Source organism: Chenopodium quinoa, unplaced genomic scaffold (genome assembly GCF_001683475.1).
Source record: "Chenopodium quinoa cultivar QQ74 unplaced genomic scaffold, ASM168347v1, whole genome shotgun sequence".
Taxonomy (NCBI): Eukaryota; Viridiplantae; Streptophyta; class Magnoliopsida; order Caryophyllales; family Amaranthaceae; genus Chenopodium; species Chenopodium quinoa.
The window spans coordinates 1969947-1996110 of record NW_018743955.1 but is presented as its reverse complement, the minus strand read 5'-3'; the positions used below and the strand labels follow the sequence as shown (position 1 = coordinate 1996110).

At 34.7% G+C, this 26164-nt stretch overlaps 2 protein-coding genes across 2 annotated transcripts; one reads left to right on the top strand and one right to left on the bottom strand.

Annotated features, from left to right (window-relative positions):
• The first annotated feature begins 9 nt into the window (after window positions 1-9).
• Window positions 10-1053, top strand: LOC110689171 (IQ domain-containing protein IQM6-like). Its single transcript, XM_021865896.1, has one exon. It carries the CDS (start codon window positions 215-217, stop codon window positions 761-763), a length of 549 nt encoding a protein of 182 aa, XP_021721588.1. The 5' UTR covers window positions 10-214; the 3' UTR covers window positions 764-1053.
• A 63-nt stretch (window positions 1054-1116) lies between these two features.
• Window positions 1117-12680, bottom strand: LOC110689168 (homogentisate solanesyltransferase, chloroplastic-like). Its single transcript, XM_021865894.1, has 10 exons — window positions 12407-12680; window positions 11086-11207; window positions 10832-10978; window positions 9886-10111; window positions 7443-7516; window positions 6442-6534; window positions 5342-5459; window positions 5156-5218; window positions 4623-4655; window positions 1117-1401 (listed from the first exon to the last, which is right to left on the bottom strand). The coding sequence occupies exons 1-10, from the start codon at window positions 12617-12619 to the stop codon at window positions 1327-1329; spliced, it is 1164 nt and encodes a 387-aa protein (XP_021721586.1). The 5' UTR covers window positions 12620-12680; the 3' UTR covers window positions 1117-1326.
• Between the last annotated feature and the right edge of the window lie 13484 nt (window positions 12681-26164).

Below are 26164 nucleotides of genomic sequence, written 5' to 3'. Positions count from 1 at the left end.
TATAGAGTAAAGAATAATGTACTTGCCTGATTTTGTTTTGTCAATGTAGAGCACACCACAAGAGGAAGAAGATGGAGTTGGTAGCAAAACTCCTGCATTCCGTACGAATCAATTCAGAACAGAGGAAGAAGGTACAAGTTCAAGCTGTTTAACTCAAGATGATAATCAACCAAGGCCACAGGTTTTGAAGCTTTCAGAAGTTGCCACCTCGGCCATGCTAATAAAAAGATCTCAACTTTTAGGCTCTAAGATTGCCAAGCTTCGAATTCCAAGCGTGCATGAAATGGTGGAAGAAGAGTTTAAGACACCACAACCACCACCAGAACAAAGTCCCACAAATGATGATGATGTTGAAGAAAATTTCTCAACTGACGATGGCTTTGAGACAGCAGAAGAAACGCTACTCTCAGAGCATGATTTTATGTGTCCTAAACTGAACATATTTGAGGTGTATGACGATCCTGAGTTTGAAGAGCCAATATCAGAAGCAACAATCCTCAAGAGGATCCAAAGTCACAGAAGAACCAGATCTTACCAATTGGGTGAACATTTACAATTTAAATGGACAACGGGAGCCGGACCTAGAATTGGGTGTGTGAGGGATTATCCTTCAAGGTTGCAATGCCAAGTGCTGGAGCAAGTGCAATTGTCTCCAAGGAGTAGTAATGCTACTCCTCGGAGCATGAATTATACCCCCCGAACATCATCAGGTTTACACAAAGAAACGTCTCCAAGTAAAAGTAACCTTAGTCCTGACCCCTGAACAAATCAATCAATATCCAGACGCTAACTACTAATCAGTAAAAAGTTAAAGCCATGCTGAAACTTTCTGCTTTTGACTATGAAAAGCATCAAGAACTGTGACATGTAAGTATGTTGTACGTAACCATGTATCTTTAGGCAACTCTTGTTTTGCTCTTTTTGACAATGATATTAACTATTCACCAAACAAACTAAGCAATTACTAGATACCCTTATTATTGTGAACCAGACTCGATTTAGCTATTGGTCAAGGATAGAGTACAACTTATGACATGAACAACTTTTACCTCCCCCCCCCCCCTACTAGTTACCAAACAGGCACTGGAAAATCATCATATTACTGACTCTGTTGCATGCTTGCACTGATGCGACTATAGCTTTAGATATCAATATATGGTGATGAATAAAGGTATCATGACAATAACCTAGAATGTCATACATTTTGGTACATTACATGGTCCCGAAATAGGGTACATGCTATGCTATTTAGATACAGTCAGTATGTTGAAATATAAACAAAATCAGGAAAATTCTTGCCTGTTCACCCATTCTCCCGTTGAATTTTCAAAGCAGAGGAAATATAATATACTCTGCATAAAATAGGTTCCAGATAAATCTGTAGAAATTTGTGATTGCTTCCTGCAAAATGAGGTCAAAGAATAATCAGAAATTGGAAGCTGCTTATACAAGCAAGCACCTTTCACTGGGGGATGGGGCACTGGAGTTGGGGTTGGGGGGGGGGGGGGGGGAAGAAAGAACTGCTAAACAATCATAATAGACTAAGGTTCAAAGAAGAAAACGATGTGAAGAAAGCTTGAACTTGGCATGAAACATCACACTACACTATGTTTGGATAGGAACAATGGGGGTAAAGGAAAGTGAGGGATACAAATTCCTTTTCCTTTTTCTTTCCATTTCTTGGCTTTTTTTTTTTTTTTTTTTAGTAGAATACCTTAGTTAGATAAGACATAGGGAAAAAAAATAGAGGGACCCGTTTTCCTTCCCCTTTTAATAATTCTAATTCCTCCATTGTTAAAGAGATTTGGAAGGAAAATGGAAGGCCACTCTTTCCTTCCCCTCCATTTCCCTTCACTACTTTTGAGTAATAGTGATTGATTTAGAGGTTAGCAATTAGTATGGCTCCTTCAAGGATGACTTTTGAGTGGCCATTGTACTAAATCAAATCACAACCGTTCATTTCTATTAATGGTTTACCTTTTATTTTATTTAAAAAAAAAATTGACCAAATAAAATTAAAAAAAAAATACCATCATACAATCAGTTGAATCATATTGATCATTTACGAGATTGTATAAGACAAAATCAATTAAATCGCATTGATTATATACAAGCAAATCAGGTTCAAATTGATGAAGTTATGTTTTCTATAGGTTTGATTAGATTATTATCAACCTTGTACGAAATTGGCATCTCTATGACCCAAACCAACTCGCTTCCATTAAATCCTTTGAATAAGACTATCTACAAATCGACCTAGGCCTAATTTTCAACAATCAGATTTCTCCAATTCTCCTATTTTTCCTGAATTAATCTTATACAGCCTCCCAGGCTCCCACCACCCAAAAATAACTAACGTATGCAGGGAATCTCACTCAAAACCGTAAAATTATTCACAAATTTCAATATAAAATAGGAAAATCTGTCAGAATAAACCATTTATAACAACTTTTTTGTTGGAAAAAACCTTATTATTTTGGCAAATAGAAACCAAATTGTAAATTTTTTTTGTTAAAGACAACCTGAGGTCTCTAGTCACACAATTAACCTCTAATTTTCCATTAATCCATATAATTACTAATAATTCTCACTTAAATATCTAATAATTAAGTTAATTTATAAATTAAAAAAAAAAAAAAAACAAACAAACAAAAACAAAAACCACCCCCATCACCACCAGCCAACCACCCTTTCCTTCTCCCCTTCCCGTGGTAGCAGCCCCCTCCCCATCCCCAGCCGCCTAGAACCCCCAACCCCTGTCGACCCACCTCCTCCGCCAAATCGACCCCCTCCTTTCCCCTTTACCCTCGCCGCACGCGACCATCCTCTAAACCCTAACTCGAAAATTCCCACCAATAGAGTGGTCCTAAGGCTGCGGCTGCGACCGAAGTTAGTACGGTGAGACTTGGGCGGTGGCCAGAGTGCTGATTGGTGAGTTGAATTGTTGACGGTTTGAAGCGTTTTATGATTAAATTGTGGTTGCTGATATTTGGTGAAGGAGGCAGGTTGTGATGTGTTGTTGTGAAGGGCTGGTTGAAGCAGAGGAGCTTGGCGGGCAGCAGCCAAGGTCGCGAACGTGGCAGACCGGCAATGGATTGGACGTTGGTCGCTGAGAGTGGGGGTTATATGCGGTGGCTGGGATGGGGATGGGGAGGGGGAAGGAGTGGCTGATTGGTGGTGGGACGGTGGTGCATTTTGTTTGTGTTTTATTTTTTTAATTTATATATTAATTTAATTAGTAAATACCTAAATGAGAGTAATTAGAATAAATAAGATAAATTAGTGGTTAATTAAGTGAATTAGTGTTCTTGGTTGTCTTCAACAAAAAAAATTTACAATATGGTTTCCAGTTGCCAAAAAAAAATTTATAAGGTTTTTTCCAACAAAAAAGTTGTTATAAATGGTTTTTTTCTGACAAAATTTCCTATAAAATAACCCAAGGTGAAAAAAGAATGAAGAGAACTAAAGGGAAAAAAATACCCAGTACTGAGTAAACAAAGAAGAAACTGAAAGAGAACTGATAAGAACATGGCAAATAATAATTTTTTTTCTTCAAATTTTTATATTAGTCAATAAAAATGAATGGCTGTGATTTAATTTTATAAAATGACCACAATTTTACTGTGGCCATTTGAAAACTGTCCTTCCTTCAAATACTATCATATAATGTCACATCTGGCTGGATCTCTCAGCCTTAGCCAGCAGCTGGATTCTTACTAGATGGTATTTTCATCAATATGCTTCCAACTTCCTTACCAAGATTGACCAAACATTCACATGAAACTGAAAGTGATGACTTAGCTATCACATTATGATGAAATTGATTCAAATATGGTCCATGGAAAGGGTCAGCTTTTCCTGTTGATCCAGCACATCTCAAAAAAGTGAAGCTGAGTAGTGACGGCTTTAAATGTGGTTTTCACAGGGTATAGAAGCTTTCTTAGCTTCTTTGGAGGCTTATTATCTTTCCCTTAAAAGGGATATCTTAATCAAATTGTTAGTGACTGAGAAGCAATTGTCATGGCTTTGGTTCACATCATTAGGAGAATTTGTCACCTACACTATTACATTCCATCTTATGAACTGAATTCCATCCTTGTTCTGGTCAACCATTTGTAGGAGTAACTTTAATTTTCAGTAGCAGCACAAAAATAGCAGCCAGAATTTCCATCCAAAACCTATGTTACTCAGACACTTGTCAGATGCAGATATGTATCCAAGTGTTAGACATGACCATTTTATGAAAGCTTTGACTGATTTTGGCCCAAAATGAAGTGTATTAGAGTCATACTAACGTGCAAGTGTCAAGATCTAACTTGCAAATTGAAGTGAAATTAAGGGTCAGAGTACGGTCCACACAATCAATACTGAAATTTGAAATCCTCGTGTTTACCACAAGGCCAATTTGATCTAGATTATACTTTTGAATCATTTACTCAGAAAAGTGTATGAATATCTTTAGACGGAATAGAAGAAAAGACTCAATCAGAAAACAAACAGTGATAATGATCAAATTTCCATCTCTACAATAACGCAAATCTATCAAGAAAGATCTGAAATAAGATAATAATCACAGTAATTTGGCCCTAGCATAACATTAACAAAAACATATAAAGTATTACCTTGGAGTATTTAGCTTGGTCGAGCAACCATGTCTGAAAACAAGAATAATAAAACACACAAAGAACTCACATCAGAAATAAAGATACTTGGTGAATATTTAACCCATGTTAGATGATATATCCACTTTAGCTTAAGCACACGCATCGGTATATTAATGCAGGTAGCATGACTTGACAGTTGATATTTTGATTTCAACCAACAAAATATTAAAAATCTGGCTTAAACCAACACTTGCACATGTATCTTGGACAAGTTTAGCCTAGGCCATAAAGATTCAGTTGAAATTGCTTCTGCTCATCACCAGCAACACTTGCAATCTAGCATAAATCCCACAATCCACAGGCTTTGAGGGATGACATGTCTACGAAATATTTACTAGTTCCAAACATGATATCACATTATCACGTATTTCATGAGGACTAGGCTTAACGTTAAAAATGACGATGGTATCATAACGCATTTTGCCCCTCTAACATGATAATGATTGATCAGTCATTTAAGATTTTTTCCTATCAACAGTATGAGCGCATACCTGGAAAACCAAACATATTGCCAAAATGGTGTGTGTAGGTATCATCAAGCTGCGCCTGAAGGCCTGAACAACAAGCAAACCAATCATATGGCAGGGAGTTTTCTCAGCAAAATACAACTGTCTAAAACCAAAGCCTAAACTACAAGTAAAGATATACTGTGAACATGTCAATTAAAGAACACTCACCTCGGGTAAGAAAACAGCAGCAACAATAGAACCAATATAGTTAACCAGCAATAGGCCAGAACCAAGCAGTGAAATATTTTTCACCCCCAGCTTTGTTGCCAGGGTTGATATCTGAAACCTGTAAAAGCATTATCTTACATTAATTTAAAATTTCATTGGAGAAGAACATGAGAATTATGAAAGGAAAGCATGTTACCAGTGATAGTCCCTTTGTCATACAATGGTGTATACAATTTCCATTTAAAGTTTTCCTAGATTATGTAGTGCAATTTCCATCTCATGATTTGACCAGCACATTTTAATTTCCGTTATTACATCTACAGAAATTTAAAATTTGTCCAATTTTCTCTTTTCAATATAATCAGGCCTTACTATCTCTTTCTTATAGCATCTAAATCTCATAAAATTATTCTTGTATATGCAATGACAAAGCCTAATGGAAGTACTCCCTCCGTTCTTTTATGTGCTACCCACTTTCTATTTTAGCCAGCTCTTTTAGCATGCCCGATTTACCATATTACCCGTCTTACCTCATTTTCTTACACCCATCCACCTTTTACATCATCTCTCTTAGATTTTATCCTATACATACTAACCTACTTCAAAATTTTCTCCGTGTCTACAATAGGCCGAGTAAAACATAAAAGATCAAGGGGAGTACAGTACTACATATCAATTCACCATTACATTAACCACTTCTCGCTATATGCATGAAATTAGAAGCTGAGTGTTTATCATATTAAACTATTAACACATTTTTTTTTCCAGAGAAATGAGTGCCATATGTAGTTGTAAACCCTATGATGCCCTAAAGGAAACAAGATCATCAAATGTGTTCAAAACTTCGAATTCCCACTATCCCCAGAAACTTGATGGATGATAGAAATTCTCTTTAAAAGTAATTAGTCTTGTCTCACTTCTACTAGCTGTTTGTTATGTAGTTATGTTTACGTCTATTTGTTCATTAAATCTCAAAAATCCATCTTTCACATGAAGCCCTCCCGCTGTTCTTCAAAATACTATATGCTTAAAGCAAACATGCAATTAATAGAAAATTCATGAAACAATTACAAAGAAAAGATGATAGAAGCAGGACTTACTTGCGATCTCCTTCCACATCTGGGAGATCTTTTGTTATGGCAATCACCAATGCAAACAAAGTTACAAATGTTGTGATGAATACCACAGGATAACTGCATATCAAAATCACAGTATAGAGTGTGTAAATGTAAAGACTAGGTCAATCACAGTGGTGCACATGCCAACATCAAAGAGTAAAATTTCGACTAGTGTCACACTAAAGTCAGAGTAGTTTTGCATTATACTGGACTCAATCTATTTAACTATTTGGGCTTCTTATATATTGTCAAATAACACATGGTTTCTGCAAATCATCAAATGGTAACAACTCTGCTGCTGCAGAAATAGGGGTGCATAACTTTCCCCCACACATGCCACTCCCCTCAGTCCACTCTATGTTACTTAGACTCTTCTACAGTCAAACACAAGTATGTAGCCCAGTATCCAGCCCAACCAATTTGTAAAATGTCTTGCATGATAAAACTTATAACCATGTTGAAGTATATCCAACACAAGTACTAGGTGAAATGCAAAATCCAAGTAGCATATGCCTTGCTTTAGGTAAGATCTTAATTATACTGGGATAGTATTGGTATTGACATTAATACAAAACTATTGAGCATTTTAGCACAAAATCAGGCCTCAAAGAAAATACATAAACAGCCCATAATTACAGCTTAAAACAAACATTATAGACAGCTGCTAATAACTCTTACTAAGGAAGTCAGTGATAGAATCGAATAATTCACCAAACAGATTACAAAATGCTAGGTTTTTGCTATCAGAATTCTGGATCAGGGTAGCAGAGATATATGAAACAATTTTCTATACATTAAAAACTTCTATTGTATAATACTTATGTAAAAATTCACTTTTTCAATCATTGTTCTAGACAAAATGAGCATTATTATTATTCTTATTATTATATAAAAAGCCCTCTGCACCGTTTACCTAATTATAGAAAGAACAAACTCATGTTTCTAAAAAACTGTCTATTGAGATTTGAGAAACAGAGACATACCTCCACTCAAATGGGAGTCCTAAAGCTGCTCTGGTGGCATAGTATACACCAAAATTAAGAAGAAATCCACGAACCTGCAAAGTTATTCTGCATTATCTTCATAGCCATGTTAAAAAGTGCATAAAGTAACCCAGCACAAGTATCTCAGCTATGATGAATCTGCTCATGTAGACACCACGCTCACAAATATACCCCAATAGCAATAACTAGGGGTGACCAAAAATAACAGGTACCTGGTTCTGGACTCAGATTTGGTATCACCGGGACCAGACTGGATCCAATATCTCGGAACCATTCATGACCGGTTCCAAAGCCTCATTTCTTGGATTCAGTACCCCTGGGTACCCGGTGAAACCAATTCTTGACAGATCAGAAAATTGGTGTATTGGTCCAGATTTTTATACAAACATATGTAATAGAGTAATAGACATTGCAAGTATCTCTACAAACCCAACACTCCTAATAAAAAAGAGGCCAAGCCTACCCTTCCATCATACTTTAGTAACTGCTTGATTAACTCATTTCAAACAACAACAACAACAATAAAGCCTTAGTCCCAAAATAATTTGGGCTCGGCTAACATAAATCGTCATAAGGAATCGTACAATATAAAGAAAAGGACATAACAAATTCACCATTTAAAAGAGCTTTAAAAAACTTGAGTAAACAGAAGAGCATTTAAGAAAATGAAGGGAGTTTTAAAAGAGAACCAAGAATAAAATTCAAGAAAGTTTTAGAAGAGTGGTCAAAACGTTGAATGGATAGAATTAGCCAAAACACCACGTTGGTTCGGCTACTCCGTCGACACAACTCTACTAATTCCTAGATACTGAACACCACTAGAAGCAATTGAGAGAAGAACTTTGGATACAGTAGCACCACCAAGGATTAAGGAGATAGTACTCTACCTAAGAAAACACAAAGTGTAATTATATTTTCATACTCAAAAGCTTGAGATTCAGGGTTACATTCATGGCTTATTTATAGCCTTGATTTAGTCAGTATTACAACCAATTTAAGTTAATGCAAGGAGTAAATGATAAGGTTGAATTTTGATGTTGCCGACATGGAGGGGTATAGGATGCCGACATGAGGAAGTTTCTAGATGTTTTTCAAACCTTGTCAAATTTCCCTTGTTGGAGAAGACTCAATCTCGAGTTTTTGCTCTTCCCCATTCTCGTAATATGGGGACAAATTAGCAACATTAAATGTAGCTGAAACATTATATTCCCCTAGAAGCTCAATCTTATATGCATTTTCTCCGATCCTTTTAGCACCTTGAATGGTCTAAGCTTGAGTTTACCAATTGTTACCCTTGGAAACCTTTCCTTACTTAAGTGAATCCAAACCAGATTCCTTCTTTAAGACAAGTAGGTTTACGAAACTTGTTAGCTTGCTCTTGATAACGCTAATTTTGTCTTATGATTTGAGCTTTAACCTTCTCATATATATTCTTGATTTCTCTAGTTCATTGGCATCACCACTAAAGTGGTTAGGAGAGGGCAGTGGAACAAGATCAACCGGTATAGTTGGATTTTTATCGTTGACGATCTTGAAAGGGCTTTCACCGATGGTTTGGCTTGGGAAACAATTGTAGGCGAACACAAGGAGAAAATGCATATAAGATCGAGCTTCCAAGGGAATACAATATTTCAGCTACAATTAATGTTGTTGATTTGTCTCCATATTATGAGACTGGGGAAGAGCCAAGACTCGAGGTCGAGTCTTCTCCAAGACTCCAACAAGGGAAGTTTGACAAATATCTAAAAGCTCCCTTATGTCGCCATCCTATACCCCCCATGTTGACAACATCAAAATCCAACACTATCATCTACTCCTTGCATTAATTAGCTTCTTGCATCAACTTAGTTGGTTGTAATAGTGACTAAATTAAAGCTATAAATAAGCCATGAATGTAACCGTGAAACTCAAGCTTTTGAGTATGAAATATAATTACACTTTGAGTGTTCTTAGGTAGAGTACTATCTCCCTAATCCTTGGGTGGTGCTACTGTATCCAAGTTTCTTCTCTCAATTGTTCCTAGTGGTGTTTCCATATCTAGGAATTAGAAGAGTTGTATTGTCGGAGTGACATGGTGTTTTGGCTAATTCTATCGACCCTACCCAGTACGGTGTCACACCTTTTTACTTGTTATCCACCTTTTTCTTACACCCACTCCCCTTTTTTCAAACTTTCTTTGAAACAAGAGTATTTGAACTTTCTGGAACGTAGGTAGTATGTAAAATGCAAAATACTTCAAGAAAAATATGATGTTATAGAATATGTTATAATGGTTAACCATGGAATCGTTTGTGCATCAAATAATCTAAAAAAATATATATGTTCTTTGCCAAAGAGTAAATGCGACTCCACAGCGTGAAGCTAAGTAATAAGCTACAAACTTTAAATGCTAGTAGAAGACAGAAGTAAATAAAAAGCATACCGTTGCAATTATAAGAAATGCTACGACAGGAAATCGCTTCATTCTAAATGGAGGAACAGAATAGATGGTTCCAAGAAACAATCCCAAACAATATAGGGACGTTATGAAAGGACCAAAGTTTGATGCAACAATAGAAAATCCAGTGACCGCAAAAGCCAACACTAGCACCCATGCAGATCCGACAGAAAGGTCTCCTGCTGCTATAGGTAAATAAGGTTTGTTCACCCTGTAACCACAAGTAGAAAATCGCACTTACTATTTCAACTACAACAAGTTTAGGAAATCCAAATCCAGAAAGGTAAAATACTGAACATTGCCACCAGACAAAAATTGCCCTCAATAATTGAAGATTTGAAGTGCAACTGTCATATAGATGAAATTATTTTCAGCGGTAAGTAATAATAAATTCAAGGATGTGCATTTCCTGGATTATTTTAAGTTGCTAATGACAAAAATTCCAATTTCATAATTATGTCAAAGTGTGTGTTTGTGTTTGCACTTCAAATCATTTAAAGTTATTTGTGTTTGTGTTTGCAACACATTCTGCAATAATTTTGAAGTGGATGGATAGAAGTATGCCAGACTCAAGAGAATTCAGGGACACTGGTGGTAGCCAAGTGCTAACGGCATCAAGGTCTTGTATAATTTTCAAGATTTAGAATTTTATGTTATAGACGCCTTAAAAGTAAATTAGACGCCTTAAAATGGCCAAATAAGGATCATCTTATAATTAGTTATACCTATCCAACAAATATGCCCCCGAAAAAGTAAGTAGGAATATTCGAATTCAATTAAAAAATTCCCATCAGAAATTCAATAAGGTTGAAATGCATGGTATAGGCATACATAAGAGATACTAGAAGGTGCCAATGATCATTAGCCTCTTAAAAACCAAATAGGAAAATTACAAACCAAATGACACTATATCACAATTATAATTGCATACTTATCAATACCAATATCGTAGATCTGATTGATGCCCACTATATAGCCATTCCCACATATCAGAGCGACAAGACCAGAAACGGCCTTTAACACTAGAGACCATCTTATCAAATTTGGATTTTCAATAAGTGCTCTCGCCACCAAAGCACTGCCAATAAGAAGTATAGAAAGAGTAGTTCAGTATACCCACAAGGCCTTCATAAGAAGAATAACCTTAACAACAGAAATTGCAGGATTAGAACAGAAGCAACTTACAAGGAACCTAAAGCTGTTCCACGAATAGTATGTGGTCTTAGGAATCTCCAAAAGGCATTTCTGAACTCTGAAACTTTGTCTACAACTGGATCAGAGTCAGCGGCTCCAGCTTCTGCACTAGCCTAAACACCACTTGAAAATCTTAAATCAATAGGATGTGCTAGAGATCACACAAGGCTACACAAATACACAACTACACGCAAATCACACAATTAAAGAGAACTTTAGCTTCATATAACAATAACAATCTTTCTCAACGACATTAGGTCGTTTGTGTTGGATTACCAATTTTTGCAAAGGCTAAGAGCTTGGACAGATTTTCATATTGAAGTAAATGATTGCGATTTTGAAAATGATGTTATTCTTTCCCTGCTTGACAGAAAACACACTGGTGCAACTTAATTGGTGTTATATTGGCTCATGCATTATTAACTCATGTGTACTCGTTAACAGCTGATATGCTAGATTTCCAAAGAGGATCAAAAGGGATATCGAATAGAAAACAGCTCCTAACTTCTTGAATTAACATCTTTCATCATTATCTAAGGAAACTACAACAAAATAGACAAGCATGGCAAAGGCAGGAATTCCACTCCACCTACTAGAGCTCAAAGATACTGGTAAAATGTATATGTAAACCAAAGACGACCACAAGAGATTGACTATGAAAATTTCTACTCCTAAATTTTCGAATCCTTTGTCGATTCATCCAAGGCATGTAGCAATAACAAATACACCTAATATGGTTTACAAGTCACAAACCACCAAAGAATAGCCTCTCATTAAGATTTCAGGTCTCTAAAGTTTAAAATTTGTCAATGATTTATATAAATTGTGAATGCTTCTCAATAAAGGCACACCAAACATTTAGTCCCTTACTGAAATTCATTTAATTTCAAAGTTCTAATATATTTTATAACCCTCAAACTACAAATATGACACCAGCAACTTTGTTCACTGAAACACACACAAGACATAGCCTTTGAATGCAACCCCAATACATACTGTACAGCCCACCAAGGGATATCAAAGATATGTAGGTCAGTTTCAAGATTGAAGTCGAGTTATATCGGTTCAGAGTCGTACAATCTTGTTCAAATTCCACTACTTTGTTCTCCATTCAAATCAATTTTCAAATTCAATCAGCTCAATCAATAAAATATAAAGCTTAATCACAGTAAAATCCCAGTAATTATTCCAACCATCATCATCACAAGTACAAGAAATTCATCCAAAAATCAAACAGACACAAAAAAAATTACATAAATTATATGAAATAATAATTGCAATTAAAAAAAATAAACTAAATTACGGGAAATACCCGGATGGATAAACGGGGACGAGAGCTGGAAATTGTAATGCTGGGTAATCTGCATTTTCTTGTTGATTGAAGGGAAGAGAAATTTGTGGGAAATCCCAATGAAATTTTGGAGGGATTTTGATTAAGAATAGAAGTGGGATTAGAGGAATTTCGTTTAATTGAAGAGATAGGATGAAGATGAGTGGAAGTGGATGAACACTGTAAGAGCTCCATTTCGAATTCAGAAGCAACACGTCCAGTCAAGCAGGATTGAGAAAGAGGTTGAGTCACTGAATTTTATTTTATTTTTAGGATAATTTGTCAATTACTGCCCCAACTATGACGTCATTATATCCCTTTAACTCATGTTTGACCATGATTAAGGGCTTTAACCAGCCCAAAAAAAATGGGTTAGAGATATAATGACGTCATTGTTAAAGGCTTTAACCCATATTTGACTATGGTTAAGAGCTTTAATCATGGGTTAAAGTGATATAATGACGTCATAATTGGGTTTAATGGAGGTTTGGTAGTAATCGCAACATCTTAAAAAAATTTGCGATAGTAAGTCACAACTTTTTAATTTGTGGTAGTAATTTACAAAGTGGTATTAACTTGCGGTAGTAATTGACAAATTTTCCTTATTTTTATTTTCCTTTTTTCTTTTACAAGATATACTCTTATCAAATCAGAAAAAAAAAAATAATAATAATAAGTTCTGACATGTTATGAAATATAATGTGGTTTATGAAATATAATGTGGTTGCCCATTGTATTACTTATATCAGAAGTTTTTCAGTGCGGCAAGCCACATGGTGCGGCAGGGGTTACTTGTATTCTAAGGTTACTTGTATTATGAGGTTACTTGTATCGTGGGGTTACTTGTATGAGTTACTTGTAGGTGTTACTTGTATTCTGAGTAATTCCTACAAGTAACTCTTAAACCAAAACTCCATACCAAACCAGTAACACACTACAGGTAATGAAGTAACCCGAAATACAAGTATCACCTACAAGTAACCCCTAACAAAACCAGTAACATCCTACAAGTAACCCTTGACCAAAACCAGTAACACCCGTACAAGTAACCTCATGATACAAGTAACACCAACAAGTCACCCCCGACAAAATCATTAACACCTTACAAGTAACCCTTGACCAAAACCAGTAACACCCATACAAGTAACCTCATAATACAATTAACACCTACAAGTAACCCCTGGCAAAACTAGTAACACCCTACAAGGAACCCCTGCCGCACCATGTGGTCAGCCGCAGACATAAAAAATTGTTTACCTGTATTATTCCAGAATTTTCTAGATAGGTATAGGGTTTATATTCTTATCTAAGTAAACCCTATCTATATTGTATTTAGATATTCCCCCATCATATGGAATAGAATTATACCGATCAATGCTCTCCCCAATTTTCCTCCCGTTCTCTTTATTTAATAACACGTTATCAGCACCACTCTCTAACCAATCAGAGAATCACGTGATTAATTGCTACTACTGTTTGAAAATATTTGTGGAACGCCAATCTGTAACTGATAAAGAAAAACGAAATTCATTATCGGAATTAGATAGCAATCATCATCGAACTTAGATAGCGTGATCAGCCTTAAAAATGTATTATCAAAGGGGGTATGCAACTTCTACATACTTTCCATCTTTCCTACGGATTAACACCGTATAAGTACGTTTTGTTTGTCCTATATAAAAGTACAAATTATTGTTTTGCTTGGGGATTATTGTTTAAGTGCTATAATTGTAGAATATTTATTTTAATTATAGACTTAACCCCTCCGCATGTCTCTAAATTAATGGTTCAATTTTGCAAAGTTGAATACGAACATGATAAATTTTGTTATTCTAAATAGATATATCAAGGGAAGTCTTTTAATAGTAATTTGTTCTCTCTATTTTCCTATTAGCTTAAACTTCTTTAGTCTTACCCTGCATGCTTTGTGTTGCATCAGTGTATGCATACTTATTTATATATATAGGTGTATAGCCATTTAAGTCTTTAATTTGTTTGTTATGTTCCGCTTAGATGCCGACAAACCATGAGCCATGACTGCTGTCTATACAATTGATTAAATAACTTGATTTTTGTACATATATTCATGATTATTATGATTTAATTTTTCTACTGTAATTTAGTAATGCTTGATTAATGATTATCATTGTTAATATTTTATAATGAAGCATTACATAAGCTTAATTAGATGATGTTGATATATCATTCAACTGTTCAAGGGTTTAATGTCTCGATTTTTTTTTTTTTTTTTACTTTGAAATCTGCGTAGATGATGTAGTTCAATAAATTTATGTTTCAATTACCACCGATAGTATTAGTTAATGATCAATATAGATTAATGTGATTGTGTAATAATACTCTTCATTAATCTATTATATCTTATTATTTAAGGGTTGTCAAATGTGATTTTTTTTTGTTGAATTTTTTTTTTGATATAATTCGATTTCTTCAAGGTATTATATATGTCGATTAATTGTTTAGGAATCACAAGTATTTGTGAGTGATTTGTGATACTCTTATGCTACGGTCATTAAAATTCTTTGCACTATGTTTGTAGCATACTATTTTATGTTGGGTATCATAATTTAATTCACTGGCCACATGGATGTTTTAATATGTTGATAGGAAATTATGCTATATAATCACAATAATCATCTTTTAATGTTGAATATGAATATGAGTACAATTTTTTAAATTGTCAATCAAATATGAAATTAAGTGATTAATGAATTATAATTGTGATGGTAATATAATGACTATTTCATGTTTTTCAACATAATGGGAAAAGATATGTAATGTAATGCTAGTAATCTATAATACGGAGTAAATTGTATTTCGTTGACGATAAGAATTGAATTATTCAACCTTATCTTATTGCTAGCTCTTGTAACTATAGGAAGCTATGTGCATATCTTATATTCTGTTATAATGCGTAGCTATCTTTTGTATTATTCGCTTGTACTTTCCTTTGATTAGTGAAAGTATTATCATTCCTCAACTCTTTCATGGTATCACAACATGTTGTATTATACATCTTTGATTAGAAGTTCTATATTTTGTTGATGTACATGTTTTTAAATTACAATTGAATTGAAAATAGCATGATCATATTAATATTTAAGTTGATAGTATTGTAGAACATATTGTCATGATGTTTGATGTGTGATCAATATCAATAGTATTTGATAGTATTGGAATAATTAATGGAGTTATTTGAACATATAATTTTCATATATATAATAATGGATCTGAAGTTACCGAAATCTATGAAAGCAAGGATCAAAGACCCTTAAGAATAATACGAAACATAAATGATTAATATAGTTTCTAAAGTATGTTGACTAGATTATCCACCATGTTAAAATATACTGTGTATAAAGTTTTTTTAAGAGTTAATGTATCTTTCTTTTGGTTGAATATTTTTAATAGCAAATTCTGTGTGAGATCAAATTGATGAATGATAGCTAACTAGACTCACTAGCTCAATCCCAGAAGTGAATGAGAAATTGCATGCTTGAAAAAAAAAAAAAAAAAAAAAAAACTAAGCATGTTTGCATGATATTCTTTTAATTATATTATTCATAGAAAAGTTCATAAGAATATCTATTTGTTCAAAAAAAAAAAGAGTGTTATGGGTTCAAGTAATTACACATGATATTTTGAGCAACTTGCTTGAAAAATGTATTTATTATGCCCATATTTTTAAGAATTTTCAATATAAAGATTAATATAATTGGACAAGAGTTACGGGTATGAGTTTATAAGAATACTTTTATTATGTTTGATACATGCATTGCTAAACGAATTTATGGCTTAAAAAGAGCAAGGGATTTAATTAAAGATTGTTGGACTATTTTTATGCCCCCATATGCAAGGATTAGGGGGAGATAGTGGTGTTTATTCCATTATTTTTATGTAATCCTTGCACATGAATAATTAAATATGTTAATGGTCAGTTTGGTACATACACTAGCCTAAATATCAATGATTTATTTAAAAGAGGTGGCCACATGATAATCAATTATTTAAAATGATACCATCCTAAAGATGGATATGAATAAATGTCATTACCTATATACTAGCTATAAATGTACATATTAAGTTGATATCCTAGATGGACAAGATTAGTTTCTATTGAACTAGCATACCTGAAGTGTGGTAATCCAAAGGGTTACAACGATAAGAATCCTTGGAAGAGGAAAGGAGCACTAATTGACAATGACGAATTTGAGAAAGTGACACATTTTGATGTATCTCCTGAAGAGATCAATTCTAATACATTAATATGTGATATGATTATATAAAGTACTCCTGAAGAGTGTAAAATGTTGTCCAATACGGTTAACATGTATCAAGATTACAATCAATGCTCCAGTGGAGTATGAGTATTAGTTAATTGTCTTGCCAATTGTAGAAAGAAACACATTGGTGTACTCATATCACATCATATTCATGGCCATGCATAAAGTATCTTTAATTAGGTGATCACCAATATTATAAAGCTGACCATAATTTAAATACAAAAAGAAAAGTGATTGGATGTGATAATTAATAATTAGGCCATCCGGGGTTTAATAAATTCCCGTTATGAAAACCTGAAGTTTCATTTGATATGAAAAAAAGTAATGTGTTGACTCTCTCTCATGTTAAATATAAGAAATAAATTAAATGGCAAGACATAACATTGAGATTGAACTATTTTTGGATTGTGATTTTTAATAGTTTGTGTTAAAAGAAAAGTTCAAGAGATAATATATTGGTTTTTCCGAATAATTGGTGATTAGAAGTTTACTAGAATAATTTCTATGCTGACAAATATTAGGTGACCAGAAGCTCACCACGTACAAGTTATGTGTGGAAATTTTAAGTAACTAGTATCATACTATCAATGTTTCTAATGATCCCGAAGATCTCCACCGAGTGAAATTACAAGAAAGTTTATATTTGTATAAAATTCTCTTGATTGGGGCTATTGTATGTCAGCACATAAGAAATAGAATAAGAAATTAGACAACTGCACAATTTACTACCCCGACCCTCTGTTAATATTGATATCTAGAAGAAAACAAAATTTCATTATTCTCCAGAAGAGATAGAAATTTGTTGAATAAATACTATTATCCTACGAGATGAAATTTGTTGCACATGAAATTATATTCAAAGTTGGTGAAGAATTGCCCCAATATTTGAGATATTTTACCAACTTAGGGGGAAGAATTGAAGTAAGTAGGCAAAATTATAAAATTATAATTAGTTGATCCTTCTAATGATACTTTGTAAAGTTATATGCCAATTTTTGTATCAATATATGTTGCACATTTATGATTTGATTGTATACTATTATGACCCATCTAGAGGCATAGAGAGATATATATATTTTGACTATAGTGATAACGATATTATGTGCATACATTAAGATACATCTTGCCAATTTTTCTTTAAATCGCTACACCTGAAGTGTAGTTTGTATGATCGGTTCCAATATAAATATGTGATATATGGCAAGATAGTGCAGTTGATACTTTTAAAGTATAATAATAGTATATTAATACCATAGTGTGAGAAATACCCTTGATAGGTGGTATAGATATCTGAATTATTATAAAAGATGGCCTATATTATAGATGTAAGAAAAGATATGATGGTACCAATGACAAATGTATTCAGATATCATTATAAAATAGCATGAATGTACATTAAAGTAATTTTATGATAGCGGTACACAATGGAACCGATAAATAATATGCATATGCATGATAGAATGAACTATTGAATAAGGGATCTAAAATATATGTCCATTATGATGTTGACATAATGATAATCATCAAAAGTTTATCATGGACCAGAAGTCCAAAAAAATATGGATTTTTTTAATTCCACAGTACAGTGTCTTGCTTTAATTTGAGTCTTATATCCATGTGCATGCGTGAATCATAGGTTAATGGATTTCTTATTGCATGTTTATGTTTAAGAAGTTGTTAGATGCATTACTCATTGTATATTTTGTTCACTATCTTATCATAATTCCTATATCTCATATTGCATGTACTAGCTAATTTCTATATAATAATTGTGGTATGTGTGAATGTCTCTCCAATGTATAGTAAGGCGTATATACAACATTGATGGAAACTTATAAAGAAATATTTATATCCCAATGGGCTTACACTAGTGATGAAATTATTGATGACATCGTTATAATAATAGTTTGTTATGATTCATGTAAGAAGAGTTCATGAAGAACTATATACGACGAATTTAAATACCTAGCCCTACATATTTTATATCTTGAATATTGCAATTATTATCAAACTCATGAAAAGTCAAAACGATTCCATCATCGATATCTCAACCTGAAGTTTGAGTATGTAAGATTCAACAAGTCTTTATATTCATTGATGAACTCTCATATAAAACATGAAATGTCTAATTAAATAGTAACGTTGAGATTTCATTGAGTGAGAATAATATTCTTATGGTCCAGAACAGCCATGAGAAAAATATGTAATTAGTTTAATTTCTTAATTCATATGATATTGGAAAACGAAATATATATAATGATGTCAAGTGTTGCTATGAAATTATGTTTAGACAATGTGATAAATTATTGATCATCATTTTTTAGTATATATGAACTCCAGAAGAAGGCATACATCTAAATGTTATAATAAATCAAAACAAAACTATTGAATGAAATAGTGATAAACACTTGTATTATGTCCACTAGTACGATGAAATGAAGACGAATCAATAAGTCCATGTGAAGATTTGAAGATTCAAGTTCAATTTGAAAGGATTAATCATCAAGAAATTATGTTCTACTACATGGAAGAAGCTACCCAATTATATCGCGGCGGATTTATTACACATACTGAAAGATTTCACTTTAATATGTTATGTAGTCATTAGGGGGAGAAAATATCCGCTGCACTCTTTTTTCCTTGACCATGGTTTTGTCCCACATTAGGTTTTCCTGGTAAGGTTTTTAATGAGGCAGCATTGCAAGCGTATTACGAAGAATGATGTACTCTTTTTCCTTTACTATATTTTTATCCCACATGGTTTTTCGTAGTAAGGCTTTAATGAGGCACAGTTTTCGATAATGGACATCTAAGGGAGAGTATTATGAAATATAATGTGGATACCCATTGTACTACTTATATTATTCTAGAATATTCTAGATAGGTCTAGGGTTTATATTCTTATCTAAGCAAACCCTATCTATATTGTATTTATATATACCCCCATCATATGGAATAGAAATATACCGATCAATTCTCTCCCCAATTTCCCTCTCGTTCTTTTTATTTTATAACACGACACGCTTTATTATTTTATGTGCGATTTTTTATCGCTAATTATTCTTTAATTTCGTAATAAAAAAAATATTACTCCGTAAAATTACAAATTTATAAAATACACATTATTACGAATCTAACACGATCTCATACCCGTTCCTTAAATAATGTTGGGAAAATACAAAATTTCCAATTTACAGTATTTTTAATTCCCACCATATCGTCCACGTTAGCAAGGAAAAATTAACTCTTTTTTTTTAACCCCAAAATAATTGACTGAGTAAACCCTAAATTACTAACAAAATAACCCCTAAACTGACTAAGTAACCCTAGAATTAGTAACTTTTTTGTTTTTAGGAAAACAAGAAATAATAATTGATTAACTTAATTATCCAAACTTTTCTGAATTTGTTTTCTTATGAAATTTGAGAAAGATAAAATTAGTTAACATATATGGAGTATTTAGATGTGAGCTGGAACAAAACTAAAAAGTTTTACATGCTACCAATTAATTTACATCGTAATGAGGCAAAAAATAGTGTCTTATTGACACGTTTTGCACTATTTATTTGACTCACTTTAACCAATGTGTGTGAATTATACACAGAAACGGATATAATCTTGTGAGTATGCCTATTCATCGGTCCAAGAACGGACCGGACCAAAGGCCGAAAAATTAAAAGAATCGAAGGCCGGACCGATTCAGCTAGGAGCGAATCCGGACCAGACTGAAAAATCTGTCCAAAACCCAAACCGAATAGATTTGTACCTTTTACAAAAAAGCTCATACGATTTTTTTTTTTCAATCTTGTTAATGATAACTTAATCATTATTAAAGATTTTATGTATAATTTTAAGCAAAAAAACTGGTCCAATCCAAGACCGATTTTTATAGGATTTTAGACCGGACTAAAATTTGAAAAATAAATTTCTTGACCCAAAGACCAGGCCCATTAATTTGGTCAGATCCAGTCCTTTTTAATACGATAAGTAAAAAAAACTATAGCTACCATATTTTGAAAATAGAGAAAAAAAATTCAAACTTGTCAATTATTCTAGAACACCTACCCTATAGCTCTATAAGTGACACACAATGACTTTTTGTACTATTTACATACTACTTTAAATGGAGTACCAATTCTGATTCAACTTTAATTATATGTTACTTCCTCTATTTTGTTACTTGACATGTTTCTCTCTCTCTATTTTTTTTCTTCATATTTCTCAATGCACAAGTTTAACGATTAATATCTCTAATACTCATAATAAGATTCAAAGAAAATTTATTAGATTAAAGAAGAGAACTGATGAAAAAGAGCTAAGCCAACAGAAGCTGAATCTGAGTGGAGTGGTAAGAAAATCTAGAGAAGAGGAAGCAGGGAGTAACTCGGGTGAAATGAGTAATGCGTGCTTGAAAAAATCAAAAGTGAGTGACACTCATGGAGAAGACTATGATGCGATTATGGCTGATGAAGTGGCGGGCCCCACACAATGGGCTCTTAGTGATCAATGAAGCACATCCTATCATGGAATTGCCGGGGGCTTGGTAGTTCCCGGAAGGTCAATGCATTGCGGCGTCTTTGTCATCACTGAAAATCCTGGTTTGATTTTTTTGCAAGAAACTAAACTAAGTTTGTATAATTAAAAATAAGTTGAGATGCAATGGCATGTTTGATGTAGGGTACGTGGGTGAGGGAAGGAAAAGAAGGGGTGGCCTAGCTTTGCTTTGGCATGATGATTGGGAAGTAGAACTTCAAACTTACTCTCCTAACCATATTAATGTGAAAGATAAGGGAGATGGGATGTTTAAGTGGTGTTTCACGGGGTTTTATGGGTTCCCTGAGCATGAGAATAAATATAAAACTGGTAATTTACTGAAAAATCTGTTTGTTTGGGATGGATATCCGTGGCTTGTTGGAGGAGATTTTTACTTGTTGCTATGGTCTGCTGAAAAAAAAAGGAGGAGTTGATTTCGATTTCAATGAAGCTGCAATTCTGCGTGACACCTTCGATTTGTGTAAGCTGGGTGACCTTGGCTACGTGGGATATCAATATACTTGGTCGAACAATAGAGAAGGAGAAGAAAATGTACAAAAGAGGCTTGACAGGTTTGTGGCAAATGATGAGTAGCGTGATTTGTTCCCGGGTAGCTTTGTTACTCACTTGGAACGAAGGAAATCGGACCATTTACCTATTATTTTATGCATCAAAGATCGCATCCAAGCCCCAAAAAAGAAAAAGAGAGTGAAAATATTTCGTTTCGAGGAAATGTGGCTACGTGAGGACTCTTGTGGTGACATTGTTCGTCAAGCTTGCGAAGGAGGGGGTGACATCTCCCTTAACATTACTAGTACTGCTGCAAATTTGGGTGGGTGGAGCAAAGCTTACTTTGGTAATTTTGCCAAGGAAATGGGGGATTGCAAGACTACCATGGCCTCGTTGATGAAAAAGGACCCTACCCCGGAAATAATTGCTCATATGAAAGCTATCGATGAGAGAATGGATGAGCTCGAAGAGAGGGAGGAGGTGTATTGGAAACAGCGGAGTAGACAAGAGTGGCTCAAAAGCGATGATAAAAATTCAAGTTTATTTCACACAAAGGCAAAACAAATGCGCAAAAGAAACCAAATTGACAAAATTCGAGATGAAGCAGGAAACACTTATTATGATGAAGATCATGTGGCAGAAGTCTTTGTCAAGCATTTTGAGGACCTCTTTGGCGCATCCCTACAAGTCAAGCCAGAAAATGTTGTGGACAAGGTCAGCCCTTGTGTTTCGGACTCTATGGAAGCCATGTTAGGTGAAACTTTTACTGGTGAGTAAGTGTACAATGCTCTGAAACAAATGCACCCCACAAAAGCTCCTGGACCCGACGGTATGTGTGCTCTATTTTATCAAAAATTCTAGAGTATTGTTGGTGGTGATGTGATTGATAAAGTTCTTGATTTTTTGAATAATGGGGGTGATATTGGTTCTATTAATCAGACTTACATTGTTTTAATTCCCAAGAAAAAAGATTGTGAGTCTCTTGTTGATTATAGACCAATTAGCTTGTGTAATGTTTTATACAAAATTGTTGCGAAAGTCCTTGCAAATAGATTGAAGATTGTACTCCCTAACATTATTCATGAATCTTAGAGCGGTTTTGTTCCTGGTAGACTGATTACTGATAATATCCTTGTGGCTTATGAATGCTTTCATTATTTGAGAAAAAAGAAGAAAGGGACAGTGGGTCATCTCGGGCTCAAACTTGACATGAGTAAGGCGTACGACAGGGTTGAATGGTGTTTTTTGGAGATGATGATGAGGAAATTGGGGCTCCCGAATTCTTTTGTGACTTCTTTTATGAAATGTGCTGAGAGTGCTTCTTTCAAGATTCTTGTCAATGGGCAACCTTTAAGGGGTTTTCTCCCTTCTAGAGGACTTAGACAAGGTGATCCTCTACCCCCGTTCCTCTTTATCATTTGTGCGGAAGGTCTTTCCACCCTTCTTAGAGATTTCGAAAGTAAGAAGCTTATTCATGGTGTGAAGATTGGGAAAAAAGTTGAGCCGATTCCTCACTTATTTTTTGCGGATGATAGCCTATTATTTGTTAGGGCTAACGAATAAGAAGTTGATAATGTGCTTGATATTCTTGCCACCTATGAAGCAGCGTCAAGCCAAAAATTGAATATGGAGAAATCTGAAGTGTCCTTTAGCCGAAATATCGAACCAGAAAAGAAACATTTGCTTCAGTCGAAGTTATCCTTTAAGGCCGTTGACGGACACGACAAATATCTTGGGCTAAAAAACGGGTTTTCTCAATTATTCAAGACCGGGTTTGGAAAAAGCTCAAAGGTTGGAAGGAGGGCTTTCTTTCTCAAGCGGGGAGAAAGATTCTTATCAAGTCTATTGCTCAAGCCATTCCAACTTATGCAATGCAAGTTTTCTGTATCCCCTCAAGCATCCTCAATGAAATTGAAAAAATGTGTCGAAATTTCTTTTGGGGCCAAAAGAAAGAGGAGCGCGAAACAGCTTGGGTGGCATGGGATAAGATGATTTTTTCGAAGGCGGAAGAAGGCATGGGTATGCGTGACTTGCACATCTTTAACAAGGCCATGCTTGCTAAACAAGTTTGGCGATTGCTCTCTGTAGACACCTAAAAATGTCTCCCCAAAACCAAACCCGTTGATGAACACCTTTCACCGCCATTATTGGTCGAGTTGAGTATTTAATCTTTGGAGTGCTTAAATCCATGTTCTATCCAATATATTTCATGAACCAATCCAATTTCTAGCTCATTTCCCTAAACCATAACCTATTTTCCACTTTTCGTGTCCACTGAGAGAAACTGATTTTATGGCTATAAAATTTTGATCCAATTATTACTTTGTTGGATAAACCTTTAAATAAGCTTTCCAACCATATATCATAATCCCAATTCCGAGCTATAACGAAAAAGATATGAGCAAAACATTCAACTCGGCCCAAAACCGACACCCTTCTACTAAAACGGCCATATCTTAAAATCTAAAAATTAATTTGACCTGATTCTAATTGTGTTTGAAAGTAGACTTGATAAGATTTCCAATGATATATTATATGCTTTATTCCGAGTTACGGATCAAAACTTTTGATGATTTTAAAAACGCGTAAAAACTGGAATTACCGCGCAGCAGCTAAAATGTCGCGACGCGGCAAGATCTGACGTAGCACGGGAGAAATTCCCGTGACACGATAATTTTTAGGGGATTTTCATGTTTTTTAGTGCCCCGTGACTTGGCATAAGTACCGTGACCCGGCGCCATATGCTGTGACACGGTGGACTTTGCCGCGTCACGGCGTTTTCTGCCGTGTCACGGTGGGTTGCTGACGTGTCACGGTGCTTAAAACTTCCCCGCATCACGGGGAACTGTGCCGCGACACAAGAATTACTGCCGTGTCACGGTAGGAATTCCCGTGTCACGGTGCTAGTGCTGTGACACGGAACAACTCCGTGTCTTTTCCGCGTAATCCCCTCACGCGTTTTTACTCCCGTAGGTCAAATATTTCCCGCGTCACTCTATTTTTCCCCGCGTCACGCTAATTTCCCCCGTGACACGGTAGAATCTGTCGTGTCGCGGTAGCCTTTTTTAGGGTTTTTATCTTTTTAGGGTTCCGTGTGTTCCCTCTGCTCATTTTCCCTATAAATACCCCCTCCTTTCTGTAGTTCGGGACACCAATAATCGTTCTCTCTCACCTTACACCCAAAAATCATTCTCTTCTCCCTCTTTAACTTAATTTCTAGCCTCCTTATTCTTCCATAATAATTCCCTAAGCACTCCAAGGAGTCTATACTTAAACCGAGGTTCCGTCCTTAAACCAAGGCGTGAAAGGTACAAATAACTGAGGGTTTGGACCAAATCAACTCTACTTTTTATTTAATTTAATTTTCATTTACTTTATTATTTTTATTGAAGTTACTAACAGTTTATTCATGATGTAGAAATTTAAAGGAACGCGCAGAATGTGAGTAATTATTAATTAATTTAATTACTCTTATTTTTATTTATATTGCTAGTATCATGATTAGGTTTATTATTTGATTTGACTTACGCTATTATTGTTGAATTGCTTCCAATATTGATGTTATTCTATTATATTTATTTTGATCTCCATATTGCATGTTAAAGGGAATATGTAATTGAAAATCACGCCTAATAAGATAATTTGGACGACTGGTTTAGGATCCTTTTTAATCTTGTTGTTTAATCAAGTGATCACAATATTTTAGAATTATGTGTGCATTAATATTCAACCAATTTAGTTAAATAATAGTTTGGAGCGAATAGAATTTTTGTTTGTATGCCTTTGAGATCGCAGGAATCACATTTCATTATAAGAATCGAGTATAGGCCAATACGGGCGAATGTGACTCCATGACTCACTTCGTACCATCATCCCCGATCCTCCTTTCGTGGTTCCAAACCATATGGAGTTAGTAATCTCATGGATTATGAATGGGGTGTAACCTTCACAGGTCAATCGTTGTTGCCTATCGTTGTCCCTTTATTCGTGGTTGCCTTAAATGATCCGTGAATGGTTTACAAGTTCCTTAAAAACTTGTTGGCGGCTCCCTGCTTTCCTTGTCCCTAATCGTATATGTCAATTCCTACTTCCTATGAGTGCCAAGCATAATCACCGCATGCTTTTAACGTAGGCGCACTTCGAGCGACGCCTACAATTTGGCGACTCCACTGGGGAGGATTCTTAATTATTTATCGATTTGAGTGATCGGTATTTAATTAAGATGAGTGGATGAGACTTGAAAGATTCTTGAAAAAATATTCCTGTGCTTAATTTGGCATTTTTGCATCTGCATCGACGTTTTAACGTTGCATTTAGGTCTGTCCCGTAGGAAAAATTAGATAACTTGGTTGCGCGCGAAGGAAAACAGGGCACCAGTCAGATTTTCTGACTACCG

Excerpts from the sequence above, each read along its gene's own strand:
- LOC110689171 (XM_021865896.1), top strand. The coding sequence starts at position 215 with ATGCTAATAAAAAGATCTCAACTTTTAGGCTCTAAGATTGCCAAGCTT.
- LOC110689168 (XM_021865894.1), bottom strand. The coding sequence starts at position 12,619 with ATGGAGCTCTTACAGTGTTCATCCACTTCCACTCATCTTCATCCTATC. Across the intron at positions 10,979-11,085 it reads GGAACAGCTTTAGGTTCCTT|TGCTTTGGTGGCGAGAGCAC; the intron begins GTAAGTTGCTTC and ends TCTTATTGGCAG. Across the intron at positions 7,517-9,885 it reads CATTTCTTATAATTGCAACG|GTTCGTGGATTTCTTCTTAA; the intron begins GTATGCTTTTTA and ends ATAACTTTGCAG.